Source organism: Emys orbicularis, chromosome 2 (genome assembly GCF_028017835.1).
Source record: "Emys orbicularis isolate rEmyOrb1 chromosome 2, rEmyOrb1.hap1, whole genome shotgun sequence".
In the NCBI taxonomy this organism is placed as follows: Eukaryota; Metazoa; Chordata; order Testudines; family Emydidae; genus Emys; species Emys orbicularis.
Window position 1 is genome coordinate 61873945 of NC_088684.1, and position 12322 is coordinate 61886266.

General features: G+C 37.9%; 1 protein-coding gene across 1 annotated transcript; it reads left to right on the top strand.

The window, feature by feature from the left end:
• The first annotated feature begins 2315 nt into the window (after positions 1-2315).
• On the top strand, positions 2316-9995 carry TCF24 (transcription factor 24). Its single transcript, XM_065397616.1, has 2 exons — positions 2316-2792; positions 9882-9995. The coding sequence occupies exons 1-2, from the start codon at positions 2316-2318 to the stop codon at positions 9993-9995; spliced, it is 591 nt and encodes a 196-aa protein (XP_065253688.1).
• The last annotated feature ends 2327 nt before the right edge of the window (positions 9996-12322 follow it).

Below are 12322 nucleotides of genomic sequence, written 5' to 3' on the forward strand. Positions count from 1 at the left end.
AGCAACACTTCATAACAAATACAGTCTAGCTCTGGGTTCAGAAAGCAGCTAACTCATTGATTACGGATGCTACTATAAACAAATACTTTATATTTTTTGTATTTTCCCATTTACACTTTTTTGGGTCTACACCACAGGGTACTGTGTTACATACTTGATCCAAAACCTACAATCAGTGCACAGGTAAAATCTTGGCACTACTGAAGTCAATGGGAGTTCTGCCATTGACGCCAGTGGAGTCAGGATTTCAGCCAATGTACTTTGTGGAGTGCTCCCCACCTCAGAGAGAGAGAACGAGAAAGAGGAGGAAACTAGGTTTTTGGATATAAGTTACCAGGGTATAACTAAGCTCCATTGTACCAGTATAACTCTTTATCAATCCTCAAGTCTTTACTTACAAAAAGTTCACAGGGACTACAGTGAGAGTTCTTATGTACATAATTAATATTTTATTAATTTTCACAATGAAAGATTAACACCTATAGGGAGATTTTCCTCTGAATTACAAGCACTTACAACCCAAGTAAAAGTATTTTGTTAATAATAATATCATACTCTAAACAAAAATGTAAGTGAACAAGTATATTCAAACATATTATCTGATATATTCTTCTGAGCCAAACTAATTCCAAATCAATCACAGCAAAATAAACAAAATAACATTCATGCATGCACCCACATACACCATCATCAAATTAGAGAGGACAATGTAAAAGAGCTGACCTATAAGCCTCATTCTTCTATTTCCACTTCTTTTTTTCTTTTCTGCCTGTTCCTCTCTGTCTCTTCCTCCCCATAGCCCTTTTGACTTTGTTCACTACTCTCATCTCCATCCTATATGATGACTTCAATGGGACTTAAGCATATGCTTAAATGCTTTGCAGAATCAGATTTACAACGTCTTTGGATTTAATTAATAGAAGGTTTATTAACTTTTTGTTTGTTTTTGTTTACACAGGAGAGCACTAATGACAGCCGATCTCCAACTTGGGAGAACCAGTCCCTGTCATATATGAAATATCTGGCATACATTCAGTAGTTTTGCCTGAGCAAAGGCTGCAGAATCAGGTCCTTCAGGAGGTATTATTTTACAGAGAGTGGTGAATTGGTGAAAAGGACTGCCAGCTGAGATGGTGGAGTCAAGTATAGTAGTAATGTAGTTAAAGCAAAACTTGGGTTACTATATGGGACTGAATAAATTAAAGGAATATTAGTCAGTTTTGTGATTGGGATTATCTGACAGTCCTTTCTGAAAGACAGGAAGGAATTTTTCACTGATTGTTCTGAGCTTCTCTCCAAATGATTTTTGTCGTTGTTTTCAAGGGACAGTTTTATGTCATCTGGCACAAAGACAAAAAAACCCAAACTGGAATAAAGTTTACATTTTAAAAAAAATTTAAATGTAGAGGACAGAGCTAGCATAATGATCCTTAAACAATTTCAGACATGAAAGGATTCATGGCCTGTTTCTGGTCTTACATAATAATTGGTCAAATTCTGCCCTCATTAATTCGTTGCTTTCTGTCGGCTCTCCACCACTTCACTGAAGTATGGCCCTATGAGATTAAAAAATAGATTAGAAATGGGATCTTTCATGAGACATGTTTTTTAAATATCAAATAACAAAACAGAAATTATAAACAAACTAGTATGCAGTGTTGTTGTAGCCATGTCAGGATATTAAACTTGTCTCTCTCACCAACAGAAGTTGGTCCAATAAAAAGATATTACTTCACCCTCCTTGTCTCTCTAATATCCTGGGACCAACACAGATAAAATAACACTGCATACTAAAGCAGTGATCCACAGTTCTGCAGGTAGGAATCCTGCGGTTTGCTCTAGTTGACAACTTTTGGGGTTTCTAATCTATTCCTTATACAACAACCAATAGTGCAAGTGACATTACTGGCATCAGTCAAACATGGTCTTTCCTTCTTTATGTCTTCCCTTTCTCAGGGAGAAAATAGTGTGAGAATTTATATAATATATGATGTGTTTATATTAGCAAAGACAAGGTTGAAGAAGTGAACCGTCCAGTTGAATGGAAGGTGTTGAGGTTTTTGGTAGTTCCTAGATCCTGTGGAAGTTGTTTCCACAGTCTTGGACTGATTCCTAAGAAAGCTCTCTTGTACACATTCTTGCTGTAGACAGGTCCATTGTGTCAGAGGAATGAAGTTGTCATCCACAGTTCCTGTCCCAGCGTATTAGATGGCTTATGTTACACTTGAGTACATGCATGTGGGTTTGGGACAGAAAGGTTTTGCACTGCAAGTGAAGGTCTATTTGCTCTCTTGCTGAAGTTTTTGAGCTTCACCATGGGTTTGCAGCACTGCTACTGCTGCAGGGGTTGGATGGTTTCAGAGCTGCTCTTGTTGATTACAGGTCCCTGTCCACCTGGGAAGTCACAAATGGACTGTAGAAATGTATCTGAGAACAGCAAGGAGATCTCCAGCTCTTGTTTGGAGCCTGACTCACTGCTGCCCCCAGCATCTGGCAGTGATTCTTGCTCCTCCTCCTCAGCCGGACAACGAGTTGGGGCAACTGCTGGGAGACCAGCAGCTGCAAATGCTGCCCGGGAGCGTAGCCGAGTGCAGACCCTGCGCCATGCCTTTCTGGAGCTGCAGAGGACCCTGCCCTCTGTGCCACCTGACACCAAGCTCTCCAAGTTGGATGTGCTGCTCCTGGCCACCACGTATATTGCACACCTCACCCGTAGCCTACAGGATGAGGAAGAGTTGCCTGGGGAGGGCTTGGGCACCCTGAGAGGGGATGGCTACCTGCACCCGGTCAAGGTAAGCAGCTGAGGGACAGCCAGAATCTTCATATTTACCCTGCTAAATCAAAAATAATGTCTAATATGAGTAGTTCCAATCACCACAATCTTTAGGCACCAAGGACCAGATCCTCAAAGGTATTTAGGCACCAAACTCCCACCGATTTCAATGATCCTGATCCAAAACACATTGGCGTTAATGAGAGTCCTTCCACTAATTTCAATGGGCTTTGGATCAGGGTTTAAAATAGAAAAGCCCAAGCTCTTTAGCATAGTTAAAGCTGGCACAACTGAATGAAATGGGCAGCAGTAGGACACTGGGGCCTAGTGCAAAGGCTCACTGTTAAGGTAGTAATGGAAGCCCAGAGTATGGGTCACAAAATCTTTTAGTACCAATTCTAGTGACTATACCTGGGTATAAGAGGATTCCAAACAGTACAGTGCTTGGTGCTATAAGTAGGGTTGTTCGCTTTCTCTCACTGATCCAGTCGCAGGTTTAGGTCAAGATGTTAGGTGGGGCACTAATTCTTCTTGGCTGCATATGCATTCAATATATAAGGGCACTTTAAGGTCTCTTTGTTAAGCATTCACTCTAGTTTTTAACCATAGTGTTAGCTCTCCTTCAGAAAAACTTGTGAGGCAGCAGAGGGGGGAAAAGCATTATTATGAAGGAGTAGTTTGGGATAAAAAAAAGTTCTCAAATGCATTGGACAGATGAATTTATGTATCTTCAATTATTTTCCTTCAATTCTAATATCATGGGGTTTTTTTGTTTTTGTGTGTGTGTTAAAAATACTTTGGTTTTTTTACATGTAAGATTCTGGTGAATTCAGGATGATTCAATTAGGACTAATCTTGAAATGTTCTCTGATTTCCCACAAGTTCCTTGAATATTAGTTCCCAAGACAATCAAGGAGAGTTCATTTTCATAGTCCTGAAACTGTAATTGTTCATACTTTAAAAATAAATGTACATTTTCAGAGATGTAGGTTACTGGTTCACATGGCATTATAAGCACAAGAGAGTTACTTAAATCAGTTAGAAAAAGTAGAGACTGCTTAAGAAAACAAAACATCTAATATTTAATCTATTAAATCAAGTTTTAACTTGAAGTTGGCTATATTTCATGGAATAGTCAATATTTGTTATGTATTTCGGGACAGATTCTGCCCCTTACTGACATGACTCACCCCACTGACTTCAATGGAACTAGCTGACTGAGCGCAGTGAGCAGGATTGGCTCTTGTAATATTTGGAAACCATTAAAAAAAGACAGACGCCGGGGAAGCATTTAACTAATATGGGTAGTCAAACTATACAGATGCACAATTCTTTGGCTACTATAATAAACTGAATAGTTGGCTCATTTTCTAATCCTCTCAATAGTAATTTTGTTTTTAAATTGGGGTTGGTAATACAAAAAGGTATGTTGTGGTCAAATCACAGTATTCACTTTTAATAAGGCTCTAGCTGTGAACATTTGAGATTATAAAAATCGATAGTTACAACACACAAGCATAACAAATATTTACCATACACAAATGTATGAAAGTTAAAATAAAAATGCAAGTACAATTTATATATGCTGAATAAGAAACATGATTACATTTAAAGATACTAACGTAGATAATTTTCAGATACTTTAATATATAGTGATCCATTTCATATCTCATATCAGATTTGTTGCAATAAAAATGTTGAGAAAGATATTTTATTGCCTTTCAAAGTGAGCCAAATATCCTTGTTTTTATTTTATAATTTTAAAATTAATAGACAGTTGTAGGCCTGGCTTAACATAAGTAATTAAACTAGAATTCTTTCAGGGGGTCAACGAGCATGTGGACCAAGGAGATCCAGTGGATATAGTGTACTTAGATTTTCAGAAAGCCTTTGACAAGGTCCCTCACCAAAGGCTCTTACGCAAAGTAAACTGCCACGGGATAAGAGGGAATGTGCTCTCATGGATTGGTAACTGGTTAAAAGATAAGAAACAAAGGATAGGTATAAATGGTCCGTTTTCAGAATGGAGAGAGGTAAACAGTGGTGTCCCCCCGGGGTCTATTCTGGGACCAGTCTTATTCAACATATTCATAAATGATCTGGAAAAAGGAGTAAACAGTGAGGTGGCAAAATTTGCAGATGATACAAAATTACAAAAGATAGTTAAGACCCAGGCAGATTGCAAAGAACTACAAAAGGATCTCACAAAACTGGGTGACTGGGCAACAAAATGGCAGATGAAATTTAATGTTGATAAATGCAAAGTAATGCACATTGGAAAGCATAATCCCAACTATACATATAAAATGATGGGGTCACCACTCGAGTAAGAGATCTTGGAGTCATTGTGGATAGTTCTCTGAAAACATCAACTCAATGTGCAGCGGCAGTCAAAGCGAACAGAATGCTGGGAATAATTAAGAAAGGGATAGATAATAGGTCAGAAAATACCATGTTGCCTCTATATAAATCCATGGTACGCCCACATCTTGAATACACCTCTACCCCGATATAATGTGACTTGATATAACACGAATTCGGATATAACGGGGTAAAGCAGTGCTGGGCGGCGGCGGCGGCGGGGGGGGGCTGCGCACTCCAGTGGATCAAAGCAAGTTCGATATAACGCGGTTTCACCTATAATGCGGTAAGTTTTTTTTGGCTCCCGAGGACAGCGTTATATCGAGGTAGAGGTGTACTGTGTGCAGATGTGGTCGCCCCATCTCAAAAAAGATATATTGGAATTGGAAAAGGTTCAGAAAAGGGCAACAAAAATTATTAGCGGTGTGGAACGGCTTCCGTATGAGGAGAGATTAATAAGTCTGGGACTTTTCAGCTTGGAAAAGAGACAGCTAAGGGGAGTTATGATTGAGGTCTATAAAATCATGACTGGTGTAGAGAAAGTAGATAAGGAAGCGTTGTTTACTACTTCTCATAACACAAGAACTAAGGGTCACCAAATGAAATTAATAGGCAGTAGGTTTAAAACAAATAAAAGGAAGTATTTCTTCACACGACGCACAGTCAAACTGTGGAACTCCTTGCCAGAGGATGTTGTGAAGGCCAAGACTATAACAGGGTTCAAAAAAGAACTAGATAAATTCATGGAGGATAGGTCCATCAATGGCTATTAGCCAGGATGAGCAGGAATGGTGTCCCTAGCCTCTGTTTGCCAGAAGCTGGAAATGAGCGACAGGGGATAAATCACTTCATGATTACCTGTTCTGTTCATTCCCTCTGGGCACCTGGCACTGACCACTGTGGGAAGACAGGATACTGGGCTAGATGGACGTTTGGTCTGACCCAGTAGGGCCATTCTTACGGGTAAATCCTCGTTTTTTGGAAGTTAGCATTAGGAAGGGAAATAAATTATCAGGTTAAAAACAAAATGTCTGTGGTAACTAAAATAGGTAAATGAGTCAATAAGCTAAAAAACCAAAATGTTTGAACTAATTACAACAAGGGGAAACACCCTAAAAATTTACAATAAACAAAATAAGCCTAAAACATAAAAAGGTAAAGAGTAAGTCATATATGAACAGTGCGTGAACAAAGCATGCTGTAAAAAAATTGGTTCCTACGAAATAACTAAGCCAATCCCAAAACATGTAATGCAATGTATAGTAAATGCAATGTTGTGTGTGTGTATGTATGTATATATCTATCTATAAGGTTTTCTGTATAACTCTGGATGTGTGGTACACCCTAATCAACTTAGCATAGTTTTGCTGTATGCCAAATAAAAAAATACCTAAGTAACAAAATCTAAAGTCAAAGTACGTTCTTAAAAAGTCAAGTAAAAAATGGTCTTAAAAAAAATCCTAACATAGTGGTTCCGTGACTAAGATTCCAAATTCCATTCATCTGGAGCAGGTAATTTAGTTTATTATACATGTAGTTTTACTCTCAAGGATTGCAACTCAGCAGTTTAGTAATGGCACTGAAAGAATTTCAATTTGAGGAGGTTTCCAGGGCACTGGAGGAGTGGGTTAGATTTAAAGGAGGTTCCTATGGACTCAACAGGAAAGGGATAGGGGGAAGACTGGAACTGGGTGGAGAATGAACTCCAGAAAATAGTATTAGACAAGAAATGCAAGAAAAAATCCATGTTACTAAAATATAGTATAAAATTCTCTCCTAAAAATTCAGTAACATAAAAAAATTAAAATGTACTTTTAATACCTATGGAAAAGAATGCTTGGTAGAGCAAAACCCGGGGCAATCATAAAAAAAAAAAGTAATTGCAGCTAAAAATATGTGCAAAAAAGCACAAAAATAAGCTCAAAGCCACCCAAAACATTGGCTAAAAATGTCACTTTGCTTTAACGTTTTACTTTCAAAAAAATTGTATTTATGCAGAAGTTAAAAACTTTACAATGTGCTAAAAATATCAAGCAAGTTAGTACAATAGAAGTATTAAACATAAAAGTAAATTTAAAGATTGCTTAATTTTAATAATAAAACATGGTTACCACAGTACAACTCAGTGCATTCTCGCCTGGTTAAACCCTCTTAGTCAAACAATGTATGCAATGAAAGGTCAGGTGGTAACAACTACCACCACAATGCTTTTGTCTCCAAAAACCTGTACAGCCATTCTAAAAAAAAAAAACAAAAAAAACCATTTCCCCCCCAAAATGGTCTGTAAATAATTGCTGTAGGCCAAAACAACAACAACAACAACAACAAAAAACCCAATACTTCTAATGATATAATTATAAACAATTTAGTCAAAATCACTAAGAAAAAAGGGGGAGGTTCAATTTAAACTTAACTGCCTTCAAATGTACAAGTAAAAAATGTAATCTGGGTATAATTATCTAAAAAATAATTTGAGCAACACCAAAGGTGTTAAGCAAAATATTTAAAATACATTTTTGTAATTATGCAAGGTTTTAAAACCTAAACAAACACTCCTGGATTATAAAACACCATTTGGTATGCTTAAAATTAATTAGCTTTTTAAAAATTCCACCAAAAATCCATTTAAATCTTTCATTCAAAGTTGCAAAAAACTAACCAACACACTTTTTAAGCAGCTGCCAATGTTTCCCAGCAATCTTTGCTGAATTATTATTTTTTCCCCTCTCAAGCCAAACACAAGTAGTTAGTTTTATCTGGCTTTATTACCTCAATGTTTTTATAAAATTCAACATCTTTTTACATAAAAACTAAAAAACATAATATATAGCAAAAACCAAAATTAGAAAAAACAAACCAACCTCTAAATCCTTTTATAATAAAACAAACTACAAAAGCTGCAGAAATATAAATTAAAAACAACAATGCACCTCTACAATAACAGCGGGGAGACAGGGAAGGGGGTTGCCACAAAAGTAGCAATGTTAAAAACATTAAGCCATAAAGTGGCTATAAATAAATAAATACCCCCCCCCAACAATGTGTATCTAAATCCCCTGAACTGCTTTGAAATCTCAACCACTAACTTTTATTTAAAAATATGAAATAGAAAAATAGGTTCCGTATATGTGACAATGGAAACTCAATTTTGAAGATGAAAATACACAATAATTTTGAAATTGGAAGATTAATGGTTAAATGCCCTGCACTACTTTGAAATCTCAATCAGTATGTCTAATATTACAAAACCAGGATATAGTGGTACCATATATGTGACAGTAGAAATTCAGTGTTGGGCCTGGTCTACACTAACCCCCCCACTTCGGACTAAGGTACGCAAATTCAGCTACGTTAATAACGTAGCTGAATTCGAAGTACCTTAGTCCGAAGTTACCGCGGTCCAGACGCGGCAGGAAGGCTCCCCCGTCGATGCTGCGTACTCCGCTCGCCGAGCTGGAGTACCAGCGTCGAAGGCGAGCACTTCCGGGATCGATCCGGGGCACTTCCGGGATCGATCCGGGATCGATTTATCGCGTCTTAACCAGACGCGATAAATCGAACTCAGAAAACCGATTGCTTACATCCGGACCCGGATGTAAGTGAAGACGTACCCTCTGATTTAAGACATGAGAGTGCTACTCTTACACCAGAACTCCTCAATGAAATTATGCCTATATATCCATGTTTGTTTATTTGTCACTCTTATTTTAGTGATATTAAATCTGAGTTTTCTTGATGGGTTCTGATGCCATTATAAACCATGGGTGATATCCTGGCCCTACTGAAGTCAACCTCATGAGAATGACACTGAAGGTGCAGCTCTACTCTGAAAAGTGTCATTGTACAAATAGCATCGTGCGGTGCCTTATTTATTGTGTCTCAGCTATTTCTATATCAAATGTCTAGAAAAGGTTGGCTTTTCTAATGCCCAGCCCTACAGAATCAACCCAGAATCCGAGTTCTTTCCTTCTCATGCATCCTAAATATCGTCCTCATTTGTATCTATGTAATTCCAATACCTGAAGTTATGCCCTCAATGCCAACTGTACAACCACAGTGCTGTCAGTAAATGTGTACAGTGTAAATTATTTGCCTTGTAATTGGAAATAAGTAAACTGTTCTGATAATGAACAAGAAGAAATATATTCCAGCTTTCTCTCCTAGAACTGTGTTGGATCTGCAAGAGCCAACAGGAATAAAAAATCGTGAGTGATCAGATATGATTTTGATAGGGAGCAGATATATTGAGTTAAGTGCCATTGTTATGTAGTCAGTTTTCAGGCTCCGATACAGCAATTGATAGCATGTGGAAAAACTGAAGTCAACTGGGTTCTTCATAGATGCAGCAATCCGCCCAAACACTAGGATGACGGCCTAAGTGATTTGTCACCACAAGCTCAAAATAGAATTCCTGTTGCCATATACAGGAATGTTCTGTTTTTACCTAATATACAGCTACAACATTTGTTTACATTCTGCACATGAATACAATTTACCATTTTTTTTCTGTTGGTTCATGGGGATTTTCAGCAACTCTACATTATACAATTTAATAATTTTGTTCATTATTATTTGAGCACTGACATGAAAACCAAACATTTTTGGAGATAACCATAGACTTTTGTATCTATTTTATTGTGACTTCATTACTATTTGAAGTTTTGCATTCATTTATATTTCAGAAATCATATCACATGTTTTAGAGAGACTCACTTTTTGGACACGTTGTTTGTATCCTGTCTTTCAGAAATGGCCAATGCGATCCAGGTTATATATTGGAGCTACAGGACAGTTTTTGAATCACTCAGTGCAAGCAGAAAATGCAAACCAAGGAGAAACATCAACAAATTCACAAAGCTAATCTACCTTGTCCTTTTTGAAAATTATGATATTTATTACACCAGATATATTTAAGTTAAAACACATTTTCAGACAAACTATAATTTCTGATATATTGTTAATGGATGAGAGAGAGAATTGATTCTTAAATGTATGTAAAACCACATCAAGTAAAAGTGAAATTTAATTTGTCCCTAGCAGTGGTGGAGATTGGTGATGTCCAAAATGGGTGGGCAAAACTGACAGACAATTGCACTCAGAACTAACTTAAAGCAGCGGGCAATGCAGTGATACTCTTAATGAATCAATACAGAGTAGGTACTGTACCATACCCAGAACGAAGGATTCACAGAATGTTATGTAGGAACAAATGCAATATAAAACTATATACAGTGCAATGCAAGTTTCAACTAAAAAGCAAACACAAGGATGTCTAAAGAAATACAAACAAGTCCAAAGAGATATACACTTTCTACACTGTGGATGAAATCCTGGCTCCACTGAAATCAATGGCAGAACTCCCACTGACTTCCATAGGGTCAGGATTTCACCCCAATAATCTAAGATCTTAAATTTCTGAATTTTCTCTGAAAATGTGAATGTATGTTCATTGTCACGTGAAAGGTGTCCTGTAATCCACACCCCCCGACACACATAAACAAATGCAAACTGCTTTGTAGATTAAGTGTAGCAGTAATATATGTTTACAATATAAATTAAACATTGCGTGTACTGGTCTGTATTATGGTGTCACACGTTACATGGTTTGAAATGTACAAAATGTGTTTGGGGATTAATTCAAAGGTATAACTTGTTTGCTTACATAGCAGGAATTATTTACTTTGTCTTTAAGGAATGTGATGTATTCAAGAAAACTGAGCCTTTATGTTAGGCTGATTCACGACACCCTGTTCAGTTCAAACATTTGCTGTAAATAGGCAACTGTATCTGAAATTAAATACAGTGAGATATCATTCAATAGTTCACCCTTTTCCTTTAAAATATTTTGTTACAAAACTATTTTTCAAATGTGTATAATTTAAAGATGGCGTATTAAGAAAATTAATAACTACTGAACTTCATTGATAATATAACAAAGGTGAGAATTTCTCTGACAGATGGAACGTTCTTCTAACAACACAACTCCTGAAAAATGGCCTCTCAGATTCAAGTTCTCTCTGAGACCTGTAATTCTTCTCACACTGATAAGAAAAAAAATAGTGAAATTTCTCCCCAAGATGCATAACAATACTTACTAATGATAGAGCCCTTTACAAGCATTAACCCTCACAACACTCCCATCAGATAGGAAAGCATTATTATTATTTATTTGTATTACCAGAGTGCCTAGGAACCCTAGACATGAACCAAGACCACACTGTGCTAGGCACTGAACAAGCAGAAAAGATGGTCCCCCAGAAAGCTTACAGTCTAAGGCTACATTTACACCACAGCACTTACAGTGGCGCAGCTTCATGGCTGCAGCTGCACTGTAGTACTTGTGGTGGAGCCACTCTAAGCCGATGGGAAAGAGCTCTCACTTCTGCTTCATAATTCCTGCCACCGAGAGAGGCAGTAGCTATGTCGGTGGGAGAAGCTCTCTCGCTGACATAGCGCTGTCTACCCCAGCGCTTAGGTCAGTATCACTTACGTGACTTGTGCAAAGGTATGGTTCATCCACACCCTGAGCGATACAAGTTATACCGAAGTAACCTGTAGTGTAGACAAAGTCTAAGTAAAACACAAGCAACAACAAATGGATGCAGAAAGGCCAACGGGGGAGTTCAAGGAAACAATGAGACAATAGTGGTCAGCATGAAAGGCAATGGTTTCAGCATACCAGTGGCTTAACTGCTGTCAAATTTTTTACAGGCCTTACTGAAAAGAAGAGTTTTGAGGAGGGATTTGAAGGAGGATAATGAGGGAGCTTTGTTTTTGGGGAGCACCTCCCAAGCATGAAGGGTAGCATGGGAGAAAGCACAAAGGTTCTTGTTTGAAACTTTAACAAGTGGGCAACGGAGGTTGGCATCGTGGGCCAATCAGAGGCAGAAGTCGACCTTTTGATAGCGAATGAGATGAGAGGTAGGGTGGGGCTAGGTCATCCATCAAGACTGTTGAAAGTGAGGGAAGTAGCTTATGTTTGGCCTGGTCTACACTACACCTTTAATTCGGATTTAGTGGCTTTAATTCGAATTAACTCTGGAACCGTCCACACAACGAAGCCATTTAATTCGAATTAAAGGGCCCTTTAATTCGATTTCTGTACTCCACCCCGACGAGCGGAGTAGCGCCAAAATCGAATTTGTCAATTCGAATTAGCGTTAGTGTGGCCGCAATTCGATGTTATTG